This window comes from Gallus gallus, chromosome 2 (genome assembly GCF_016699485.2).
Source record: "Gallus gallus isolate bGalGal1 chromosome 2, bGalGal1.mat.broiler.GRCg7b, whole genome shotgun sequence".
In the NCBI taxonomy this organism is placed as follows: domain Eukaryota; kingdom Metazoa; phylum Chordata; class Aves; order Galliformes; family Phasianidae; genus Gallus; species Gallus gallus.
The window spans coordinates 83,901,329-83,926,938 of NC_052533.1; the positions used below are offsets into that span (position 1 = coordinate 83,901,329).

The window sequence follows — 25,610 nt, forward strand, 5'->3', positions numbered from 1 at the left end:
ACCTATCTGTGTCATCAGCCAGGGGAGGAAAGACGGGGTTTTTTCCACACTTTGTGCAACTCTGCTGCATCTTAGAGCTGTAGGTGGGGCAAGGTCTGCCAGTTGCCTGGAGCTTTTGGCTTGCAGTTCCTACTCTTCCATGCCACAAAGGCTTTGCTGCCAGTTACACATCCACTACTGCTTACAGAGGTCCCTCTTGATTCACGGAGCACCTCATTCTCGTTTGCCAAACAGACCCCGTGCAGGTTCAAATGCTTTAACTTCGTGCAGCAGAGGCATTTAGAGATCTACAGGCACTTTGTTTGATCATGATGGTGCATTACAAGCAGCTGTCCACGTGAGAGAGAAGCTCTTACTGCACCTTGAAATGATACTGTCACTCACTTCTCTTTGATCAAATACCTTCTGGAAGAGCTCTGAAATAGCTAACAAATGTGCCTCGCTACCTGAGCCTTTTCACTTCCTGGGGAAGCATGTCAAAAAGGAGATTCTAATGGTTCATTGTAATACATCTATTGCATTAAAATTCAATTAGCAATTGAGATTTGGAGGGGGGAAGAAGGATTACTGAGAATAAAAATTCTTCACTTAGATATACAGAGATGCCAGCAAATCATGCCTTCATCGGCACATTGTTATTCCTTTGATTTTTCTTAACATACAAAGGCAATCATGTTCTTCACAAATAGAAATTAATGTCACCTCTTTGCCTTGAAGGAAGCTATAAGCAGTGATTTACATAAGCTGAGGATTTGGTCCATACTGTAGAAAAACCCTCCCTATTTAATTGCAATTTACTTAACATAGAAGGTTAAAAAAAATATATAGCGCAATGAAAGGGCAGTTGCTGTCTTGTGTTACCACAACATGAACACTGCAAAGCAGGGATGTGAACACACAAAGCGGTCTCTATATTTTAAGGGCTTTTATAGCCATAGGTGTGTGGTGCACCTCAAGGACCTATATTACCAGAAATTCTCCAGCACAGCCTTTGGATGTATTTAGCTATTAGTAATTCTTCAAGGGTGAAGAGGACGGAAGAGTGCTTTTTGGCCATATAGAAAACATGTGTGCCTAAAAGTACGTATGTGGTAAACTTTGACAGTCCTTGATGCTCTCCTATGTAGACAGTAATATAAAATGAAATATTATCTCATGAACAGATAAACCTGTAACTTCTGTCTGCTGCAGCATTAGTGACTGCGTGTGTTGAACTGAAGCTTTCTGAGTGCCCTTTGAAGAAATCCATAGTTCTCATTCGCTTGGCATGCAATCAATACAGCTGCAATTGCCAGGCAGTTTCAGATGTGATACCAAAATACTGGATACCGAGGTGGCTGGGAAGCAGAGGAGACAGACAACATTGGCAGCAGCAAGTTAATCACGATTCATACCTGTAATAACTGGAAAAAACTATGAAATCACTCAGCAATAAAGCCAGCAGGTGTCAGCACCGGCCTACACATGTGGAAAATAAGTCTATCTCTGCTTGGGAAACTGCTTTTTATTTTTGTTTTTAAACCCGTATAGCTGAATATATGCATTCACACAGTTGGGGTGAATCTCACTTCATTCATTCAGTTTACTGGAAAAGTAATATCTTGTTCGGATGAATCAAAAGTACTTAACGTAAACTATTACCAGTTCAGTAAGAATGAACTTTACTGTTCATCATTCAGTCAAACTTTGTATCCATAGGTCACTGTATTTTAGGCTAAAGGAAAAAGAATATCTTTTATGCTGATCAAAACTGAAGCATCTCTTCGAGCATCCTACAGTTGATTTTTCTTGATGACCAATACAGGACTCTCTCCTCTCCCTTTCCAATCTCCAACACATTTCAACACTATGTTCTTGGCACTGCTTCAGGAGCTGGGTGGCCAAACGGAGCAGCAAGGCAGCGATGAAGATCAAACACCCGGATCTGAAATATTGGTATCTTGATTATACTTGCATCAGATACATTACAAACCCAACAGAGAGGTCACCACAGAAACCTCTACATTCTATTTAGTTACACCAAATGTCAGTTGGGTTGATTTGTTAAAACATAGCTGATTTCTTTTACTTACAGCTTCACAGCGATTCTGATTGCGGAAAAGAAAAACATAAGTAGTCTCCCACATCTGTTGTTTTGTTACTGTGATCAGACTCACTGAGTGAAACGGAATTACTCAGGGTAATAAATCGAAACCTATGGCACAGGATGGAATTATTAACACAACACAGGGCATAGACTTTTTTTTTTAAACCTTTTATAAATGCCATACCATACACTTATTGGACTAAAAAAGCATTTATTATAACAGGTTTATAAATATTGTATGTCACTTTCAAGTAGCTAACAAGGCTCACTTTAACACCAACGTTTAGTATAAAACAGATGTTACAAAGCAATAGTTTAGGACATGCATTGATTGTAAAATAATCCCGTAGGTCACTATCATTCCATTATGTATTCATCCACTGTTATTTTTTCAGAAAGACTGGTGCATGAATATAAATAAGTTTAAATGCTCATTGTCTTCAAATGGATGCTGGGTATTGGCATACAGAACTGAGTCTAGTAAAAGAAAAAAGAAAACCACCAAAAAACCAGAACACCACTTAGCACTATACTTACAAAGTGCTTCTGTGTATTAGACCTAATTTTCATCTTGACAATACTGAATGAAGTCAAAAGGTGCAGATGACATTTCAGCTTCAACCATTACAGTTTATATAACACAAATCCAAGTGGCAAGTGTTAATGTAGTTATGACAGTCTGCTTAACTGCTAAGAATTTAAAGCAAACCAGATTTCAGAATATATTAACCAGAAATACCAAGACATACCTAGCACCTGACTTCATCTAAACAGAACTCACCGTGTTTCAAATACATTAACAAAATTTATCTCCCGAAATGAAGGTTGGGGACATCACTGATGAATAGGATCCCATTTTTCTAATGAAGTTAATGGGTTGGGATTTCATCTTTGACTCTGTGTCAATACTTGATTGATGCTTCCAGCTTTAGGAAAAACACTGGCCGTTCTTACAGTTTTAACTTTTGTCATGGAGTTCACATCACCATGACAAACAGAAAAAGAAACCATTGCTTTATTATTAGATGAGCAGTCTAACATTTCAGTAGCAGATACAGAATTTGGGATTTAAACAATACAGTTGTACAGTAAATAAGTATACAGATGTTATACAGAGAAATGAGGCTGGTAAGATTACCACGTTGGAAAAGATGATCAGATATAAATGAAAGGTGCTCACCAACGTCATAGGCTCACAGAGAAAACTCCACAAGGAGCAATCTCCAGGAAGAGATCCTTCCTTAGTGGCAGTCAGCCCTTAAATGGGGTCTAGGAGAGATGGAGTCTGGCTCCACCCCTTCTGGTCACACAGCTGAATTGCCTTCACCTGTGCTCCCATGGCTGACTCAGTGCTTGCCTCAGGTGGTCAATCAGAGGTTCGGGCCGTGATTCAACAGTTCCTATACAATGGTTTTTGCCTCTTGTATTTTATATTTGATATCTATTGTTTCCTCTCTGGTTATCCTGATAGTCTAAATGAAAATATTTCCTTGATTCTTTAACATCTACTTTCATCTTGTTCAGGAAAAAAAAAAAAAAAACCCAAACAATAATGTGAGACTAATTTTTTTCCACTAAAGAAAGCAACAAGAAGTTAGTATAATAAAAGAGCAAACATGATCCTGTAGCAGGCAACATCACAGTTTTCACATATATTCTTCTTCATCTAAAAATATCAGCTAGGAGCAAGAGAACATGCAAGATCTTCCATTTTATTTTAGGTTTATTGTTTGGTTGGTTTTATTTCCAAAATACAGTCTAACCTTGTGTTTTTAAACTGCCTTATATAATTTTTTCACACCCCTTCAACACATTTAGTATACCTAAATATTGATTCTGGGAAGAATATTTTTCGTTAATCTGGTTGATGGCTGTTGTGAAAAATCAATAATATTTCCATTCCTTTGCACAGAATCTAGCTGAGTTCTCCTCCTATTTAGTCTTCTACTATTGGCAACTTACAAAATTAAACTGAATGATGTGAAGCTTAAGAGAGAGCTCTGAGACTAAATTGGGTAACGCACTGCAATCACTTTGCCATGAGTAGGCATTGAAGCCATAAAGGATTTGCAGCTGCTTGGCATATTTGAAAAATCCAGTTCCTTCCTTAAAAACATAAACATGAATTTGCGTTAAGTAGCAGTTAGAAACAACTCAGAAGATTACTGCTAACAGGTAATTCTGTAATGATTGAGTCTATATAAATAGCATAGTACCTTTAAAGAATAGTTCTTTAAAGCGTCATATAAAAATTCCCCTTGTATGGACACTTTTAAGTAGTCTCTAATGCAGATCAGAACTGGTCTATACTGAGCAGTAGCCTTTATACAAACGTAGGCTGTGAAGTTCTCCTTGTGATCCATCCTGACATCAGTGTGAGCAAACATCCCTACCTCAGGAACAAACATGGAAGCAAATTAGGAATGAATGCAATTGAAATTAGTTGGCAATTCAAGAAAAAAACAGTCTGCTCTTTTCCTCACAGCAGCTCCTTTGCTATTGCCAATGCAATCACAGATCTTCAAAGTCACGTTTGTTCAGTCTGCTTTTTCACATCCACTAACCCCACAAGCTGCACAAGCCCTCCAAAATTACATTGATTTTACCTCACTACCTGAACCCCGATGAGAGAAGTTAAATAAGGGAATATAAATATACACAGTTTTATCGAAACTCACCATAAAATAAATTTCTAAGAGTTACCTTAGTGGTTATTCCAATAACAGGTGTAGAACGGGAAGGTTTATCTAGATCTTATTGTATCTGCAGAAAAAAACAGACACTCAGACATATGAACTGCATGGAATAGTTAGTGAAAAATAGGTGAAGAGTTGGGATATGGCAAATAAATAAATAAATAAACAAACATACAAATCAACTTTTATGCTCATAAAATTGAGATTTTCTTTAAATTGCCAACAGGTTTCCAGTTAGATCGCTATCTGTGCTGGGCAGGCTGTGGAAGAACTGTATCAGGCCCTAATACAATGCTACAGAAACCTTGATCATGGGGTTTCAATTTAGGGGAAGCACAACGGGCAAAGCAAGCTGTTAAGATTTAGAAACTCCCTCTTCTGAGACTCAAGCAGTTTGTGAGAGAGCCAGGGAGCAGGTACACACAGCAAACAACTGCTACAATCACATGCAGGATCCTGGCCTTTCTTCATACCTCTAAGGGCAAGATCAAGCCTCTCGCTCAAATCTTGGATCTTTCTGGGAGCACACATCTCAAGGCATAAATCGGACCTCCTGCCCTTACAACAGCTAGGACAGTTAAAATTCCTGTTCCAGTTAGATTCTGTTGCTTCTTTGCATATCAAGTAAAATTTCCATGTGATTTACATGCCTCTTTGCCACGTGTAAAGTCATGCAAAAATAGGAAGTATGACAAAATCATGAGCCTTTCTTCGTCCTCCAGTCTGACTTACAAACCCTCTACTCATCTGTCCTGAAGTATTTGAGGTCGCCTTCACATCATCACACAGCATCCAAGCAGACTCTTCCACCTGCTCACCGCATGCTGTGGCTCAGGGTTGAAATGGAGGGTGCCAGTTCATGCAGGGTGGCCACATACACAGCTCCGTGAAGCACCAGAACAACTGTATTATTTAAATATGTGTCTACTTCTACTATAAATGTAAGGCTCTAAATCGGTTGAACTTTGTAGGAGATATTAGCGCTTTCACAGTAGGCATCTCTGAAAAAGTGATGCTAGACCTTTTGTAATTTTGTCTGTGAAAGAAGTTTCCTTCTCCTAAAGCTGTTGCTGAGTACTTTTCTTTGGGGAAATCATTTGGAGAAGTTTAAAAACAACATATCAGTATAGCAAGGGGTCACAATTTTAATTCACGTGCCAGTAAAATTAGCAGGTTTTTCTATGAGCTCCAGTTCTGCCTCTAGAGTGCAGTGCAGTGCCAACAGCCAACGTTTCCAGAAAGAATCAAAGACCACAGGGTCTATGCTCTAAATGGAGGATAATTTACTTCTTTTTAAACGTCTGATGCAGTAGGACAGGAAAAGTAAGGGCAACAAAGACTGAAAAAAAGAATAACGCCTCTTCCTTTCCTCCTCAACTCACAACAGTACTTAGAGAGGAGTATCGTCTACAATACAGATTTCTAACTGTGACCTGGCTGATGGTGAAGACAGCTGTCTCTCCGTCCCCCTCACTTAATAACTCCTCTTTACAGCTGGGCTAAGACCTCTCAGGATCATCAGATGTGGACACAGGGACATGACATGGGCTACAGACAAGGAGCACAATACTTTTCAGAGGAAGACATTAACACAGTTGTAACACCGTTTCACAGTAGTCATGGAGCACAAGGAGAGCTCTTCTTCTTGGTCCAGCCTCAGGATATGGCAACCCAATCAAGCTTCAAAGCTACTGGCCGGGCAGTTTGCTGATGCATGCATTGCTCCAGTTACTCTCTAATCCTTGCGGTGAAGACTGGAAAAGTCAGTGCCAAAAAAAGCTTTCAGAACTTTTAACCCATTTGGGGAGTTCCCTTCGATTAGGGGAACTTGGCTACAAGTACTTATTTTCCCACTACCCAAGTATTGCAACGCCCATCAATAAAGACAAGAAAGCTTCAGAGGGCTTTCAAAATATCTAATCAAAATATTCTCTTCCAGAAACAGAATCATTCTCTTATAATGCTACAACTGTAGGTGAAAGCATCATTGTGTATCCAACGACATTCTAAAATCAACTAAGCACTTATTTGGGAAAAAATAAATAGCACCTGGAAGTGTCTCAGCTATGCATAAAGTTATTTGTTTCCATTGAAGAGAAACAAACTTTATAGAGGTCTTTATTCTCTGTTTATTTTTCTTTTTCCTATGCCACTCTTTATGGTATAATTTCAGGCCTTAGTATTTGTAGTGGAGTACCTGTCAGACACTACAGTCAAAACACAAGGTCCCTTTGTGACAGGCACCATCACAAAGAAGCTGATTGCTCCTTCAAATAGCTTATGAACTTTAAGCATACGAAGTTATAGATAAGATGGACTGAGTGAGCAGAAGGTGTTATGGTTAATGTAACAAGCTATGGTCAGAGCTGAATATGGTTCTGCATGGAAAGAATATATTCAAGACTGCTAATTAATGCCTTATGGTCTTTTCTGGTCTTATCTTTCTAATTAATTATCTTTGTAATTAGCAGCCAATTCAAATTTCCAAAGGCCACCGTACTGTAAACGTGACCTTTCTAAAGCCTCTGCTTCTGTATTATGTTACCCTGCAGCAACTTATTCTCACTCTCAAAATTAAAGCGCTTTGGAAATGTGTTATTTAATAGCTGCTTACTGGTAGTCACCATAAAGAATCTAAAAATGATCCAATTTTCAATTACTTTGAAGAGAGCTACTTTGTAGTAACTGTACAGCAGGGATCAATCCTGCTTTGAAGTATTAGGGAAGAAAACATGAAAAACAAAACACTGTCCACGCTTACTCAAATATTAATAATTATTAGTTACCATATAAAGCTAAGCACCAATGAATTAAAGCCTTTTCATTTCTCTCATAGCCTTTTTGTTCTCGTATTTACTCCCAACTACCCATATCCAAGTGCTTATACCTTCCTTGTTTTCCTGAATCTGGGAAGCTCACAGTCCTGCTTTTCCTACAGCTCTCAGACAAAGCGCCACAATACAACAAACTTTCTTCTCTGAAGAAAAGAAAAAGCAACAAAAAACCCACCACTTATCCTACCTCCTGATTCTAATTTATCATCCTTATTTCCAGTATTCAGTTCTCCTTAAACACAAACATTTAGAGAATGCACAGTAGCTTTTCTAACACCTGTGAAGCAGTATACAAAGTCTTAGAACAGTTTACCAGGGAGTAGTAATAGAGCTCAGCCATAAATTTAAATGCCAAATAATAGATTGCTTTGCTGCTTGTTGTGGACTTTTATTTCCTCCCAATTAATTAGAAATGCTTAATTAGTGCTAATTAAGTATTTTGAAGCTCAAGGATCAAGGGCATTGAGAAGTGCACACCTCTGCTAACATTTCGAAAAGAGAGAAATACAACAACAAAAACACCAGACAGAATGCTTAAAAGGAACCTGAAAAAAAAAAGGAACAGTATTTCTGCCCTACTTTAGAACATGGGTACATCTGTGGCCTGAAGCGGTTTATGCTTTGCATGGGGCATTCCCATAAGTGGCCATGCTTCAGCTCTGACCTCACTATTGCTTTAGAGCCTGAACTTTCAACCTTTACACAGCTCTGACTCCCTGCAGAGCGCTTTACAGCACAAAGCAGCTCTACGTGTGTTGTACATTTACCTTGCTATTAGTATTGCCATATTTAACATATGTCCCTGCCTAGGTCTAGCCAGGCTATCCTAAGTGCAGCGCTCTATTAAAGGAGCTTTAAATGGGTTTCTATCATACTTCAGTATGCTTCAGTTATTAGATTACCCTGTTAGTGGGCAATCAGGGAAATGTCTAAAACTAAACCAGTAAATTACAAGGCCATAAACTAAAGTGACCCTGAGGCTACTTTGAGTAGCTGTGATTTCAGAAAAGGGACTGTAGTATCTCAGCTCCCTAAACTGCCTGCACTTTAACACAGGAGAGAAGGAATTAGCCCTAATAACTTCCTCACTTCACCTGGCTGCTTACTATAAAACTCATTATCCACGACCTCAGCTCTCTGCTTCTGCTAATCTTAGACCTCAGTTTTACAATCGTGAAGGTCCAAAGCTGACCTTCCTTATCAGGTGGCTTCCACTACATATTTCATCAGATCGTGAGTTGGTTATGCAACTTATGGAAGGTAATTTACACGAAAGGAGCTACTATATGCACCTTCAAAGTTCACTTCAATTTGCATTCTTCTCACCCCTATTTAACCTTAGTGCAGCAATTTTAAGCAAACAAATCCTTAAAGACATCAATAAAAACGTTATGTGTTTCTAAGAAATCTTTCTCTAAAAATGGTAATAAAGGATTTGTGATGGAGTTTGTGATTCCTTTTCAAGCCCATTTCACTATTTTTACTTGAAGAACTGCTTTCAAGAATGTAGAACCTAAAAAAAAAAAACCAACTATTAATTGAATTGCATGAAGAATGATGCAAACCCAGCAAAGCTTGTTACTTTGATTTTACACTCTATACAGGAATGAAAATACAAAGAATGCCTATCACATATTTTACCAGATCCTACATTACAGAGCCCTTAAGTGCATCACATTAGAGAGAATTTTGGTGCAATAATGCAAGTTGGGAAACAAATGTGCAACCGTACCTAAGTACACTCAACTGCTACACCCATACATACGTCACACCCTACTGTCACGTGAATAATAGAAATTGTCTACACAAATTCCGCATTTTCAGAACATTCTATGGCTCAAATGTATTTTGACACTTTATAGTTTGATAATATTTAGCATTCATCTTTGTATTATTTATTGGTGATAAAAAAAATCAAAGTGCGTTTCCTCTTTAGCCCATCTTTTCCACTGTAACTGTGTTTCACCAATGATTTGATGAAATAAAACATACTGATCTTTTTATTAATTCCTCTCTCTCCTTACAAATAATCTCAGTTATATTTCCGTTTCTTTGTAAGTGAACATCTGCTGCCCATATTCACCTTTAACAGGAACAGGATATACAAGAATACTACACAGAAAAATGGATTTCTTGGTACTACAGCACAACTATTTAAAAACGTATTTACACATCAGCAACATCACTGCTTTTAAATAAAAAGAGAAAAAAACTTCATTGATTGGGAGGATGTTCTATGGCTTGTTAGAAACTTCAGTGTTCTCTGTGGCTTACACTCGCTTTTCCTATGTATGGAGAATTCAAATGACTGCATTCTCCTTTCCCTTTGTTTCTATAATGTAATTCCTCACTCATAAAACAAGCAGACATTTCTTTCAAGAAGGTTGTTGAAACGCTATTGTTATAAAGACATTGATCATTTCTTCCCATTAAAAAAATCCTGTTCATGCTTGATTATGCAAGACTAGTTTTGGAAAGTACCAGAGCAAATACATCTTGATAAATATTAGTTTAAAAAAAAAACATCCAACTGTCCATTATGGAAGGGTAGCTTTTATACTGCAGTGTCAGCATCCCGATCCTAAGATCAGCACCCACACTTGGACTTCGTCTGCACCAGAAGTACCGAACAGCATTGTAACGTTTCCCCAAATTTGCTTTGTGGGAGCGATTTGGAAGGCATTTTTTTTTGTTATTTGATAAGATGTGCATCACTAAACAATCCTAACCACACATACAGGCACCCCTCCCAAACACACATACACACACGCGCACGCACACACACTGATTTTACAAAAGTCTTCGTTAAGCAAGTAGTCACAACACTGAACATCGTCTCTTATTTGTTCATTGATTATTCTTAAATGATCTGTCACCACTCAGCCACTCAAAAGATGGTGATTTCATTCTTCTGAGAAGCTATGTTCAAAAGCAGCTAGATGACGATGGTGGTGTGATATAAATTCCAATAGAAATATGCGTCATCCATCATAACTCCATCCATCCTGAGAAACCTTCACTGGCAAATTCTCGTTACTTTCCAGAGGTCAAGGGGTTCCCATCAATAAATAGAAGGTCAGTGCAACAATGAGGAGCAAGCAGAATGGAGAAGAGAAGGTCTGATAGGCAGCTGACGGCATGAAAATATCTTCATACTTGTAAATACTGACCACACGCTCTGATACAGGTGGTGAGTCTATATCGTGACGAGTTATAGAACCTTTAATAGGCAAGGGCAGAAAGAAATAACATCAGCTGCATTTGATTTCTAAAGATTTATCAAACAAATAGGTAGGAAGACTTAATTTTCATACATAGAAGAGCATGCATTAAAAAAGGGGGGGAAATAAGTAAGAATAATGTCACCGAAAGACATTTATCAATTTTGGTACCTAAGTTGTCAGTAGCACAGGTATCGACTTACCCTGAATTGCCGGACCCCAGGCAAACAGATAGTACCAGCTCAAGTGCAGATCTACAATAGTTTCCTCTCGGGGAACATATACAGGACGCTTGAATCGACAAGTCACACGATTGTTTTCAAAAACCCCCTCTTCATCTCTAGCAGGATTTCTCTGGATTTCCTTAGCCCACTGACCAACATTGTAAAAGTGCTGTATTCGGACTCTTCCGTTATCATCATGAACACAAGCCATGACATCATCTCCACCCTACATGGTAAAAACATTTTTGCAGAAGGAAAACAAGTGTCACAAAGCATTTCCTCATTTATTTATACAACTTTGACTGTTAAAACACAGTCAAGACTTGGGTCTCTTACTCCCTTTTTCTAAGTTACAAATACACAAATATTCTTTTCCCTAGAAATATTTCTTCATCCAGATTGAACAGCACGGAGTAAATACTAACATTTAGGGTCTATGCATTCTTGTTTGGATCTTTCTAAGATCCAAAACAAGCTAACATACACAACACATTCGTAAGGCATGATATCACCCTGACATCACACAATGGACCAGCAGAAGGCTGTTTTCTTTCGTAATGTGTGAATTTCTGGGATCCTGCTTCAGTAAAATTGGCGGTCTTGATTCCTTGATGCGTGCAAAATCTACTGTGTCAGCACTGAGGACAGAAAAGCAATATAACTTAATAAGTTAGAGAAGATTAATCTACTAGATCTGTATAGCTATTATCATAAACTACAGTCTGTCTTTTCTAATCTCATGTTCACTTATGATAATATAACCTCTCATTCATCTCTTAGGAGAAAATGAGAAATGATCAGCAAACAGTAACAATACAGAATATTGTAGAATACAAGAAAAGATTAATCAGTTTGTGCCCCTTCCCATAGTATAAACTACCAATCAAAGAAACAAAGGATAGAAAGAAGCGTGAGGCAATTGTTTGTGTAAGTCATTTACAGAAACATTAAAACAGTTGTTAGAATAGTTTATTCAAGGTAACTGTCAAAGTTGCAGATCGCTCCATCACTGAGGTATTAATTTTAGGAGCACTGTCTTGTAGATGCCTTGCTGTCATGAACCATTAAAACACTGCAAGTTTGATGCGTGGCATTTTGCTGAATGCCACTGCTGCAGGTATCACTACTACGTTAGACACAGGTCCTGCTCTTCCAACACAAGTCTTTCTGATAGGGCACACTGATGCCACAAGCAGTGCTTGCTAGCATGACCATCCATCAGTTTGCTGTTACGGGGAAAGGAGTCAAAAAGGGCACAGTGCATCTCTCTGGGACTATGCCGATGAAAGCCTGTAAAAGATGTGTCAGAAGTGAGGGAATAAGAGAAAAACCAGTTAAAGCACATTCCAAGAGTTTCCGTACCCAGTATCATTGCAGGCTACCTTTCCAGCTTTGGTCTTGAGCCTATCATTGCTTTCCATGGCTTATTTTCTAAAAGTTTAATTTTTTCTTTACCTCTCAGCACCAATCTCTCATTTTTAAGTATGAAGAGGCAAAACAAACAAGCATAAATAAATAAATAAATAAATAACCAACAAAAAACTGTATCCATGTTAAGAAAAAAAAAAACAATTCTGCACCTCATTTAACAGAATGACATTACAAAATCCTAAGTAGGAACAAAAGCCTATGAATGGAAAACTCTAATGTTATCTGAGACAAAGAAATAGGTCACAGGAGTTAAAAAAAAATCTGACAACCCAAAAACACTTTTTTTCCCTTGAACTTTTTGGCTATCCAGGCCACAGTGTTTTCATCAGGGCCTCCACGGTACAGCCCCTTTCTCGCAGCAGAGCTCTTTTGATGCAAAGTCACTTCACCATTAAAGTATCCCAGATTCCAAAACATCCTCAAGTTATGACAAGGGATGAGGTCAGCAGGGGAACAAGAGCGGAAGGCAAACACCAGCTGTTTTAGTCTAGCTGACCGGTAGTTCTCATACACATCAAATTTATAATGAAAATCTTTCACTTTCAGCTTTAGCTCTTATTAGTGGAAACTGAGAGTTTACATGCTGTTTGGTCCTCCTGGGCTGAAAGGTACTGTATGCTTTAAGGCATAGCTAGTGTGTCCCAGGGACTCTTGTACCTTACCGATCTTCCAGCCACCAAGCACAAGCACAACTCTGCCTGCTCAGGCAAGCCCATGGGCTACAGCAAACATCCTCATGGTTGGAAATCGTGCTTATGCCACCTGTCCTGCAGAAAGTGAGAAAGTTTCTGACTGAGGGCTATCATGCAGGCAGGCCGAGTAGTGTGTCTGCACTCCTGAGTGAAATGGGAGGGAGGAACACAAAGAATATGATGGGGACAGGGGTGGGAACAGAGATAGGGCTGCAGTGGATGGACCGCACACACAGGCTGAATGGAACTGAAGCCATGGGACAGGTTGGAGTGAGTGGGCTTGCAAGGGAGCATGGAGAGGGGAAGTGAGATTGCACTGCACAGGGATGGTTAAGAGGTGTGGCAGAGAGCCTGGCAAGATTACACTGAGAAGGGTTAATTGTACTTGAAAGCAATTATCTCTCCAAAATCTGTCTAACCATAGAAATTCAATGGCTTTGCTTTGAAGTGGTGGTACAGGTACACAGGAGTTACAAACCACTAACATGATCTCTGATAGCTTAGGGCCAAATATTTAAAGCTACTGAGCTGCTTTGAAAATCCTGCTGACTACTTGTACGTTGTGGCATCCAAACTCCTCCTGGAATTTGGCTGTAAAACTGTACCTCACAACACTCTTTATGACACAAAAGATTGCTCTCTTCATTGTGTTTATTTGCAGCATCACGCTCAAGACATAGTTACTAATGAGTGAAAGGCACCTGCCCCGATACTTTCTTTCTGATTCTCATTTTTGGTCGGATAAAATGTTGCTAAGTTAGCGTGAGTCTTCCCATTGCCTCTCACTGCTCCTACAACAGGATTTCCCCATTCTGTACTTTTTCTGACTACTGCTTACAACTGAACAAGAAACAGTACTCTCCTCTGACTAGTAATTTAGAACATGGACTCGGTATTTTTTATTCACTCAGGAATGTCACTGCATGTGAAGACCAATGTTATAAACTACATTTCAATCCTATTGTGTTACAAGGATCAAAGACAAAACACATTTGCAGAAGTTGTCTTTTGCTCAGGTTTTTTTTAAGTTCAAACAGTACATGCACCTCTTTGCCTAGTGAAACACCACGAAAATAAGGCTCTTCAGTGAACAACCAAGTAGAGGAATGAGCATAAAACAAAACTCAGTGAAATCCAGGAGAGATAGAAGAAGCAATCCTAACAGGATTGCTTTCTAGAGTACGTAGATTTAAGTGAGTAGTAGTCATTTTGTCACATATTTGTGGCTTTCCTGGAATAAAACACAGAGATGAAAGAAACAAGAAGATTTCCAGAGTTTTACAGTGAAAGCCATATTTGTATCTCTGAAAGACAGATGAATGAAAGATTCTTCATACTGAAGAATGAAACTCTGTGATATTTAGTTCCTGATGTGCCTTTTGTCCAAGTAACACCAACACAAAGAACTCAACAGGATATAAAAAGGCAAAAAGCAAATAATAACCAAACACTCAAAGATAAATCAAAACACTGTTGTACTATTTAGGAAAGAAGGGGAAGGACACGCTACTAAGGATGAGGCAATTTTGAGGAGACAGCAGACCTAGCTTCTGCACCCCAGTGGCTATTGGGTACTTTGCTTTCAGCAAGTCAGTTTTTACATACATGCTCTACTTCTGACAGATAAAATGTAAAGTATTTGTATTCTGGCATGCAAAAGTGTTCACACTATCAACGTGAAGAAGTTTAAGAACCCTACCATTTTCTTGTCTGAGGAGAATCCCACTGCCACCCAGCCATCGGTATCAGCACTCAACTCAAATTCAACATCAGCTCCTATTCTACGGTAACTCAGGAAGTAGTCACAGGTCTCTGCGTTACAGCCAGGTTTGCCGTACCTAAATAGAAATGGAAAAAAACATGCAAACTTTGCCCTTCAATTTCTTGCTGCGGAGATTATGTTTCCAGAAGAAAAACTAAAAGAATGTACGTTGGTAGAGTGGCGGTGAAACATAAATTACGCTAAACTAAGGTAGTACTGTTAATTGCTTGCAAATATTACTTTTTTAGAATAAGAACACATAATGTTTAATCATAATGACAAGCAATTACATATGCACAGCATTACTGTGTTGAAATGCTGAGTCCCTGTTTTATAAGTAAGTGCTTCAGGAGAATGCAAAGATCATAAGTTAATCTAGTCCAACCTCCGATGTCCTTAAATAATCTGATTTACTTAAATAAAACAGTCCTACACTATAGAGTAGGTTCCCAAATAACAAAAAAAAATTCAAATGAATATGGAACATCGATCAAACTCTTGAGTGCCATCAGTCAGCACTTGCAAATGTAAAGGTACCTGTATTTTTATCTCAGACTGACCTGAAGCATCCCTTCGTTTTTCCACAGTCATCCACTCTGATTTTTGCAAATGGATCCACAGGAGGTGCAGTAGGGAAAGGGTAACCTGTGGAATGAGAATAAAGCATAACCAAATAAATACAAGGAGAAAAAAGCAGTAGCACCGAAGAGAAAGGGTTCCAATAGTGTTTACTTTGACTGGTGATAACTGAGCTTTACTGATGAGGGACTACCTTGTCACAGACACAGTCCCTCTATCAGTGGGTCCAGGATTGAGATACTAAAATAACACAGAGAAATGAAAACATTTCCTCAGGTTTGCAACATTCTTCAGGCAGGGAAGAAAAGTGCTGAAGCACAACTTTGCTACAATGAGGGCAGGAAGCCTTCCACTGACCATGTAAGCTTTGGCAGCACGAACATAGAGCAGGGCATTCAGCTAAGGCTTGGGGATCTCCACTCGGCTGGCTCTTCGTGCATGCTTGGATCCCTCGGAATATCTGTAAGGGAGAGAATTCTGACTCCTCAGCTTTAGGAATGGATACTGAATGGATACCTTCTCCTTTAAGAAGTACAGAAAACACGCATTGAGTCAGAAGGGAAGAGTATCAAAACAGGTAATGCCTGCAGCAATGACCTGCAATCACTTGTGAGGTAAGGCACGGAGAAGACAGATAAGGAAGGATCCATGACTCCAGGCAATAGCTTATCTGCTGTACTGTAATATACTGGAGACATGGCATGAACATCTGCAAGCAGACCTTTCCTCTCTTAGAATCACAGAATCATTAAGGCTGGAAAGGACCTCTAGGATTATCCAGTCCAACCATCAGTCCATCCCCACCGTGCCCCTCAGTGCCACATCTACACATTTCTTGAATACCCCCAGGGACAGTGACTCCACCACCTCCCCGGGCAGCCTGTTGCAATGCCTCACCACTCTTTCTGAGAATAAATCTTTCCTAATATCCAACCTGAACCTCCCCTGGTGCAACTCGAGGTCAGCACTTCTCATCTTATTACATAGATTTGTTATACAAATAGCCACCTTCAGTTTTGGTTCATCTAACCTGCAAGTGGGAAGGTTCTGTGTTCTTTCCATCATGTCAGCAATGCACAACGTAGGTTTTACTGCGAAACATCTTCAATATTAAATACATGTTTTTCTCTGCAGATTGGTTTTGGCTTGCAGAGGTTCGGTTTTGCTCTATACACATTGGTATTTTAATGTGATTTTAGTCAGCCAACTTAAAAACAAAGCACTAAGTCGTGAAGCCAGAAAGAGCTCTGAGAGTTGCAGGCTGCAGCATCTCCAAACAAACAGGAGTGTGTGCCCTGCGCCTCCAGGCACTGGGCTCTGCGAGCCCTGATTCACTTTCTAGGCTTCTGACGGTGCCAAGGGAGAGAGGAAATAGGCCATAACCCGCAAATTACAGCTTCCATTGGCCACACCGTGGGCTAGGTAAAGCAGTCAGCTGGTTCAAGCATGCAAAGCTAGCAACGTTTCACAGCATTTCACAGTGGAGCATCATCCCGAGGCTAACTGCAGTACATCCCACCTTCTCACCGCTTCATTTTTTCCCACTCCATCCAACATCTGTTTCGAAAAACGCGGCTGTAATTTCTTGCCACTCACGCCATCACTCGGCATTTTAGCAATACGATAAACCCCTCCATCTCTCGCCCGTGCCGCCTCCTTCACGACCGAACGACCGAGCACCGCCCGCCGGGCACCGGCCGCCGCCTCCCGCTGCCCTCGGCCGGGCCCTGAGCCCGTGCCCCGCCGCCCCTCGCTGCCTACGGGCCCGCAGACCCGAGGCGAGGAGCCCCCCGAGCCCGGCGCGGCGCCCGGCGGCCCGCACGGCGGCGGTTGCGGGCAGAAGATGGCGGCGGGCGCTGGCCTTCGTCCCGAACGCCGCCGCCGCCCGCCCCGGCCCCGCGCGGCCCCCGCCGCCCGCCCTCCCTTCCGCACGGCCGCCCCGCGGCGCACCCTCCTCGGAGAGGTAGCGCAGGTCGTAGAACTCGCTGGCGAAGGTGCCGTACGAGGAGTCGTGGTGCGGCCGCGCCGCCTCCTCGCCCTGCTCCCCGCCGCCCGCCTCCCGCCGCCCGCCGCCCTCCTCCGCCGGGCTGGCGGCAGAGCCGGCCAGGAGCAGCAGCAGCAGCAGCCGCCGAGCGCCGGCGCTCCGCACCGCCATGGCGGCGGCGGCGGCGGCGGGGTGGGAAGGCGGCGGCGCCGAGCGCGCCTGATGCCCGCCCGCCCCGGGCTGCTGCGCCGCCGGCAGAGCGGGGGCGGCGAGGAAGGAGCGCAGCGGAGAGGAGAGACCGCCCCGGGGCCGGCGGGGGCGCGGGGAGGGAACGCGGGACGGGGGCGTGGGAGGGGGACGTGGGACGGCCCCGCGTGGCGGTACCCCAAAAGCTCTCGGCGCGGCGGGGCCGTCCCGCCCGCCCGCCTAATGCGAGCTGAGCCGCACGCCGGGTTTGAGTGGGGTTGGAGGAGTTCTGAGGCGGGACCGCGTTACGTTCATCGCAGGTAAAGCAGCCGCTCGCTGTCAGCCGCTCATTCGTGCTTGCACGGTGTGCGGCGTAGCCGCGGGTGTGTGTGCTCCCACCTGCCGGGGCGGCGGGCTCCGCCGTGCCACCAGCGCCGCGCTGCGCCCAGGTAAGCCCGGGATGGCAGCGGGGCGGCGCGCCTCGCGTGTGCTACTGCTGCGTGCTGCCCGCGGGTAGAGGTCAGACAGCGGCCTCGCACACTTCTTTAGGGCTTGGCTGCGCTTCCTGGTCATAACTCCTCGCTTTTTGGTTGGGTTTTGCGTGGTTACGCTTCCTCTGCTTGGCCAAACTTTGGGGGGTGGTGGTGGGGCGGCTGAACGACGTTGGCAGTACCCTGACAACTACAGTGCCACCTTTCTTTTCTGATCGCCGGCGGCTGCCTGAAGTTACTCTCGGATGGGGCTGCTTTTGGGGTGAGTCCGTTCCCCTGGGCTGGGCAGAGGCTCTCACTGCCGCAGTGCTCCCACCGAGCACCAACTGCTCACTGCAGACAGAGCAGTATTCACTCAGGGGTAAAAGAGTGCAAGAGTAATTTTGATCACGTGCAAATTCAGCGTGTTCCATGTAAGAAGCTGCGAGAGGGCAGCACCATGCTCAGATACAAAATAATGAGTCTCTTCTTCCCCTTCCAATGCAGTCTGGCAAACTTTGCAGGGCCGGTGGAAAAGAAGCAAACAGCAATAGAAAAACCCTTACAAATCAGGCTGACGGGAAAATAGGGCCGTGGCTTATTCTTTCCGACGATAATCAGCTCTGATGAAGGCCCCCCATCTCCTTTTGGAAATAGCCACCCGACCGTCGTACTGCCTGTGAATAAGCATTTGCTCAGCACTGGAACAGCTGTCAGCTGTGTGCGTCTTCTCCTCACTGGCAACAGGCTTGAGAGCACCGTGTGATGCTTCACAGCACCAGTAAACATGTGGGATGCTTGCAGCAAACAGGAGAGTTCACAGTGCAACTAACAGCACTGCCTGTGCAGCAGTGCTCCTGCAGGGAAGATCCCGATGTAATCAAGTAATTAAGGCTGCCACTCAAAAATCATTAGCAAGAGTCACTGGCTCTGTGTCCAGGTGAAGGCTGGTCACGAGTGGTGGAGCAGGCCTTGGGCCATCTCCTATGAAGAAGGGCTGAGGGAGTTGGGCTTGTTCAGCCTGGAGAAGAGAAGGCTCTGGGGAGACCTCGTTGTGATCTTTCAGTACTTGAAGGAAGCTTATAATCAGGAGGGAGACCGACTTTTTACACTATCTGATTGTGAAAGGATAAGGGAGAATGGCTTTAAACTAAAAGAGGGGAGATATATGTCAGATGGTTGGAAGAAATTCTTTACTCAGTGTGATGGGATACTGGAACGGGTTGCCAAGAGAAGCTGTGGATACCCCAACTCTGGAAGCATTCAAGGCCAGGTTGAATGGGGCCCTGGGCACTCTGGTTTGTTGGGTGGCAACCCTGTCCATTGCAGTGGAGTTGGAACTACATCATCTTTAAGGTCCCTTCCAACCTAAGCCATTCTATGATTCTATGAAACTAGTCTCATGAGCAGTGTGAATCCTTGAATGTTCAAACTTTTCAAGTGCTGTACTTTGCAGCTTGCACAACCTGGTGACACCTTTCCTGGATGGGACGTACAGATGCCACATTATATATGAACTGCATGCTAGAAGGCACTGTGGTCCTTCAGCATGGAGCCACAGACCCATAGAATATCCTGAGTTGGAAGGGACACACAGCGATCGTGTGTGTGTCAGACTCCTGGTTCCAACATGACCACCCAAAATCAATCCCTACATCTGAGAGCGTTGTCCCCCAGCAGCTTGGGGTCATGACTTCTGCCCTGGGGAGCCTTTTCCAGTGGCAACAGTGGGAGTCAGAGGTCTGGTGATTTCCAATGCTTCTTAAGCTATTATCTCCTGCCTCAGGGAAATCCAGCAGCCAAATTGCCTCCGTGATTTATTCACACTATCCTGGACAATTCCTGGTTTGCTGATGCTCAGTCTTACAGTCCGTTCCCTGAAATAGAGGCTGAGGTTTTTCTCACTCATCCCTGGAGGCTAGTCTCTTGATTCTGCATGTTTCTCAAAACATACTTTTCCCCTAGAGGTTCATTCATCTGGGGCCGTTTGGACTAGAAATGAAAGCTTCAGGAATAAGTTATGGCATGAGTGTCCAACCTTTTGCCCTGCCTGGGCCACACTGAGTGAAGAGGAATTGTCTCGGACTGCGTATACATCGGTTTCAGTGAAACTAATGCCTCCTATTTATTTCAAAGGAAATGATAGCCAACACAAAGAGCACAATAACACCATTTAATAGAGCAAATTCTCAGCTACAAAATACTATTTTTTCAACATAGTCACCACCATTAACTCTGCATTTTTGCCAGCAGTGAACAAGAGTCTGAATGCCGTGCTTGTAAAAATCTCTACTACCAGAGGTGACCCACTGTCACTGTTACCACTGGTGAAACACACCACCCTTTGCTTCGCTGTGCTCATGTTCACTGTTTGGTCTCTACAGATGTTCAGCAGGTGTCGATAAATGTCAATGGGTGCAATTTTTTTCCACCTGGAGGGATTCGGTGATACACCTTTGCTCCACGTGCACTTCCATGTCAGATGCCATTTTGTTAGACTGCCCCTCTGCTGCCATCTGTCACACAGCAACAATATGTAGTGAAATATTGATGGGAAGGTGCTCTCCATGCAGAGTTTCAGCTCAGTCAGGTTTAATAGCGCACAGATGATGTTCAGTTGATGCTGAGGGGCCAGGCCAGGCTGCTTGGCATGGCAGAGCTGCTGTGGTGATAGTGCAGGGCAGGGGATGGGCCACATTGTGAGCTATGCCAGGCTGCATGTGACCCATGGACCACAGATTGGACATGCTGAGTTATGGTTTAGATAGCAGATGCAAATATAAATCTTGGTTCAGTCTCCAATTTTCTGTTGTTCAGGAGTGGCTGGGAGGGGGCTGGGAGGTAAAACCCCCTTGTAACAGCACAATCTGACATGGGGAGAGGGCTGTAGAAAGGCTAGAATGCTGGCAGAGTGTGAGGCTAATGAAACCTCTAACGTGTGTCTTTTGTGTGAGACCACTCATCTCAAACACATTCCCCCTCTGCTTCTGTGGCCAGGTACACTGGATCCCTGCACCAGAAGAAGCAACTATTGCTCTCCTGCTTCTATACGTAATCTAGTGGATTTTCTCCATTTAATTGTCCTCTTTTAAAAGGCTCAACTTCCTTACTCAGCTCATGGCAGCTTATTACTGTTTCCGGTGTGCTCCCAAAACCAGAATCCGGTCAAGTTCTTACAGCTTCTTCCTCAGCAAATCTGTGCCTAAAGAAGAGCTCCTTAAATTTTAGTGCTCCTGTCTATTTCCCTCAAGTGGAGGTATCAAAAACTCAGTAGGCATCCACCAGTGCTAATAAAACAACTCATGAGACAGCAGCATTCTTGCAATAGCTCTGCAATAATCTCAGCTGGAATTTGTAATCCATACACAGCTCCCTCAAACCCTTACTGCAGACTCGTTCAATGTGGTATATGTATTTGCCCTGCCAGTAAGTTATCTTATGTTTCCCTTAATTAAACAGCAATACAAATGTATTGTATTGAGCAGTCACCTTGATTTGTTCAAGAAGAAATGCCGTGCTGTAGTTAACTACCCATGAGTACAGCAACATGCTTGCTGTGCTAGTGACTTAGATAGGAGAGAAAATATACTAGGAATATCTTGCAGTCAGAGGTTTTTCAAGATTTTTGGTGAAGGAAAAAATGTTGGGTGACAACTAATTAAGAACATCTCTGTGAGAAAAATCAAGTGATCACCTTAGAAGAACAAACAAACAAACAAAAAAACTTACTGAGGGAAAAGATGTGGCATTTCTGAAAGCTGCTAAGCAAGGGGTGTGTGAGGCTTTTGGAGGCATGGTACTGCTTCACAGCTTCTGGAAAAAGGCAAGAAAATACCGACTCTCAGTATGTTACCACCCAAATAGAAACTGTTTTAGATGATTAGATCATCTTTTGCTTAGCACTGGTAAATCTTCCTTTTCCTGCCTACATGGAATTACATATCTGGTCTTGATCCAAGGGCCATCATCGCCTCTGCAGCCCATAGTGCTCACAACAGCACTCTATCTATAAAATTAATCTAATGTAGGAAAAAAGCAGTGTCTCTGAGTTCTGTTTTGAAAGCATAACATGCCTCAATCTGAAGACCAAGTCCTGCAGTTTTAGACACTAAATCAGCATGAGTTTTGCTTCAGCAAGCACTAAGGAGCCTTCCCAAAGCATATGGAAATGGCGCAGCTTTTGGGTGTGTGTGTGTGTGTGTGTATGTGTGTACTTGTTTACATCAGGCAGTCATTTCTTTTCTCTGAAATTGTGGGGTTTTTTTACCCCTCTGGCACTCCATGCTACCCCAGCATGAATGAAGCGCTGGGAGGTAGAGCTGCCCTGGAAGCCAGATCTGCCAGATGGTGGCACAATGTGCACCGGGAGGCGTTGGAGCAAAAAATTCCCCGTTTTTATGAAGTCCTTCCTACAAAGAGGCTATTTATAGTGTTATTCTAATAAGGAGCCAAAACAGAGCAGCCTTTTATTAGAACTCGCAATAGAGGGCATTGCACTGAGGCCTCCCCATGCATAAATACCATTTACTTATTGTGCAGAAGTTGGCCCAGAGAGCTGAAAATTCAGCTTGTATTAGCAAAGAGCTCACTGAGGTAGGAATGTTTTAAGGAGTTTAAACAGTACTGTCAGAATTCAATTAATTCCATGTGTGACAATGTCATTTCATCCTAATTAGTTAGGAACTCAGAAATAAGAATTAACAAATATATATATATATATGTATGAAACCCCCGTTTCCTCCTGAGATTCCATCCAGAAAAGCTTTGAAAGTTCTGCATGTTGGAGAACATTTATTTAAAGCAGTCTTTCCCTGCCAGTTCAGAGCCTAAGTAAGAGTAATAGTTAAAGAAATAATAATTAACAGTAATAATAATAATGCCCTCGTCTTCTAGGTGGGTGTAAGCAGGCAGGAGAAAAGAAGAGAACTCTTTGGTTCTCTGCTGTTTTCTGCCTGTGTGAGCTGGGGCAGCTCCACACGAGGGAAGTGGGGACACGTTCGCGTCGCACCCCTCCCAGCCTCAGGAAGAGACATCTGCCTCAGACAACCCAGGGATGAAATCCCGGGACCGGCGGCTTTCTCTCTCTCGCAGGGATGCCGGGGCCCGGCCTCGGGAATGGCGGGGGGCTCACGGCCTCAACGTGCCCTGCCCGGGGCTTCCCCGAGAAAGCCGCCTTCCGTCGCCCGCTGAGGGCCGCGGCCAGTAGCGGCATCGGGCCGCCGAGGGGCGCCACGGCACCGCAGGACGAGCGCTGCCCCCCGCGCGGGCCCGCCACAGCTGCCACTGGGCTGCCCTCTCCTCCAGAGAGCGGGAGAACCCTGCCCGGGCCGCCACGGACTCGGGGCCCTCAGGACTGCGGCCTGTGGCGTTGCGATAGCCCCAGGATTCCTTCCAGCCTGCTTTACGTGCTCACCCCCTGAACGTGTGTAAAGCGTTGGTGGGAGCCATCAGCCTCTAGGGCAATAGAGGGAGCACGGCATGCACACAGAGGGATGAGGAACGATTTTAGGGTGGAAAGATTCAGACTCCTCTACATGTAATTAGTAGGAAGGTAAAGGCTTTCTCAGGTGGTAGGGCCAATTGTGTAGCACTGACAGGAAATTACACCGTAAATCCTTGCTTTTGTCTGAAACTTCACTCTCTGCATGCTGTTATTGAAAAGCACATTTGTGCTCGTTACCTGTGCTCATATAGAAGCCAGAGAGTGATTGCTGACTTCAGAATGGCCTGCACTTTCGTTGCCATTTAAAACAAAGGGAAATCAGTTGCAGCCAAGACCTTTGGTATAGAAGAAGTATCCTCAGGAGGAGAGTGGAGCCTCGCGGAAGCCTCACTACAGGCTGTGCTGACATCCACGAGGTGTATGGGAGACCTGGAACCTAGGATGCAGGAGTGAACCCAGCATAAAGCCATTTACCCTGCTGTGACCTGCCCCAAAGGTCTGCTACCAGTACAGCCTCGGAGGGCTTGAAATGTTTGCAAACAATGTAAAAAAAAAGTTCCTTTTTTAATATTTTACTTGTTATTAGTTTAAACTAGCCAAGTGCAGGTGTACTTCTCACAGTGCCCAAGAGGTCAGCATGGTTTATTTCCCCAGACATATCAGTGTACAGGACTGTTTTATATATTTTTTTGCCCATACGAGTCAGCGTGTGGGTAAAAACATCACATTTGAGGGTTGTTAGAGGATAATTTGTGTCCTTTGGAAAGGATCTCTAAGTGCCAGTTGCTCCTCTTGCTTCTACTAACCAAAAAAGATAAATGGCTGGTATTTTCTTGTTAAGGTTTTTATGCAACACCAGTAATGAATAATAGAATCACAGAGTCTTTAAGGCTGGAAACGACCTCTGAGATGATCCAATCCAACCACCAACCCATCCCCACCATGCCTACAAACTATGTCCCTCAGTGCCATGCTCACACATTTCTTGAACACCTTCAGGGACAGTGACTCCACCACCTGCCTGGGCAGCCTGTTCCAATGCCTCACTGCTCTTTCTGAGAAGAGATTTTTCCTAATACCCAACCTAAACCTCCCCTGGTGCAACTTGGGGTCATTCCCTCTCTTTCTGTCACGGCTACCTGAGAGAAGAGGCCAACCCCATCTCACTACAACCTCTTCTCTGGTTGCTGTAGATAGCGATGAGGTCCCCCTGAGCCTCCTCTTCTCTTGACTGAACAATCCCAGTCCCTCAGCCACTGCCCATAAAACTTGTTTTCCAGACTCTTCACAGCATCATTGCCCTTCTCTGGACACGCTCCAGGGCCTCAATGTCTTTCTTGTAGTGAAATAATAAACTTACGTCTTCTTGTTTCTATTTTGCAGCTACATAACATATCCTCAGGTTACTTCAATGTTTTTCATACAGCTGTTTACAGGGATAAACCTAATTAAAGAGCAGGTATTTATCTGGCTCATCTTCATTTGGCAGCTAACGTGCACTGAGCAAAGGTTGCCAACAGCCTAAGGTGCACTCTGTGCAGAACCCCCTCCCTTATACTTCAAATAAATGGCAGCATATGATGAATTCTGAAGCCCTTTCAGCATGTTGCTAACTTGATGCTTTGAGTTTTGTTCTGATGCTGTTGCTATGCTGATCTGAGACAGGAAAATAGTCTTTACAGCATTTACTGAAACCAGTGTTCATCAGTGGAAAATGGAAACGGTGGGAAAAAAATCCACACGTCAATCTGGTACTCAGAGAAAAAAAAACAAATTCTTCCGCTGTGACATCCTGTTTCCCTGCATGTGTGTATTGCTCTCCCAATGCCCTTGAAAATGTTTGCATATGCCAACACCCCACTAAATGCAGCAGCGGGTGGCAAAAAGGCTAAGGTTTTCTCACTACTTCTCACTAGCAGCAGCAGCATTCCCCTGCCAGCACCCTGCAGCCTCCCTGACCCCAGGCATTGCTGGGACAAAGTCCTTCTTCCACCTATGGCAG

The 25,610-nt window shown here is 43.3% G+C and overlaps 1 protein-coding gene and 1 long non-coding RNA gene across 9 annotated transcripts in view; one reads left to right on the plus strand and one right to left on the minus strand.

Annotated features, from left to right (window-relative positions):
- Positions 1-2,280: 2,280 nt before the first annotated feature.
- On the minus strand, positions 2,281-18,857 carry FRRS1L (ferric chelate reductase 1 like). 2 transcript variants are annotated; one of them, XM_046935248.1, is made up of 6 exons: positions 18,095-18,857; positions 15,883-15,985; positions 15,507-15,591; positions 14,884-15,022; positions 11,041-11,287; positions 2,281-10,836 (listed from the first exon to the last, which is right to left on the minus strand). In XM_046935248.1, the coding sequence occupies exons 1-6, from the start codon at positions 18,266-18,268 to the stop codon at positions 10,664-10,666; spliced, it is 921 nt and encodes a 306-aa protein (XP_046791204.1). In that variant the 5' UTR covers positions 18,269-18,857; the 3' UTR covers positions 2,281-10,663. The 2 variants fall into 2 exon arrangements, with proteins under 2 accessions (XP_046791204.1, XP_015137835.1); XM_015282349.4 differs by lacking the exons at positions 15,883-15,985; positions 18,095-18,857 and adding an exon at positions 17,476-17,806.
- The window catches only part of LOC107052653, a 47,592-nt gene continuing 39,904 nt past the window's right edge, over positions 17,923-25,610 (plus strand). For 4 of the 7 annotated variants that reach the window (XR_005857322.2, XR_005857327.2, XR_005857318.2 and 1 more), the window contains exon 1: positions 17,923-18,015. This is a non-coding gene — a long non-coding RNA (uncharacterized LOC107052653). Of the gene's footprint in view, positions 18,145-25,610 lie in introns of all 7 variants that reach the window. The other 3 variants (XR_005857323.2, XR_005857321.2, XR_005857320.2) reach the window with 1 other exon arrangement.

Excerpts from the sequence above, each read along its gene's own strand:
- FRRS1L (XM_046935248.1), bottom strand. The coding sequence starts at position 18,268 with ATGACCAGGAAGCGCAGCCAAGCCCTAAAGAAGTGTGCGAGGCCGCTG. Across the intron at positions 15,023-15,506 it reads AAAACGAAGGGATGCTTCAG|GTACGGCAAACCTGGCTGTA; the intron begins GTCAGTCTGAGA and ends ATTTCTATTTAG. Across the intron at positions 10,837-11,040 it reads CTGGGGTCCGGCAATTCAGG|GTTCTATAACTCGTCACGAT; the intron begins GTAAGTCGATAC and ends TGCCTATTAAAG.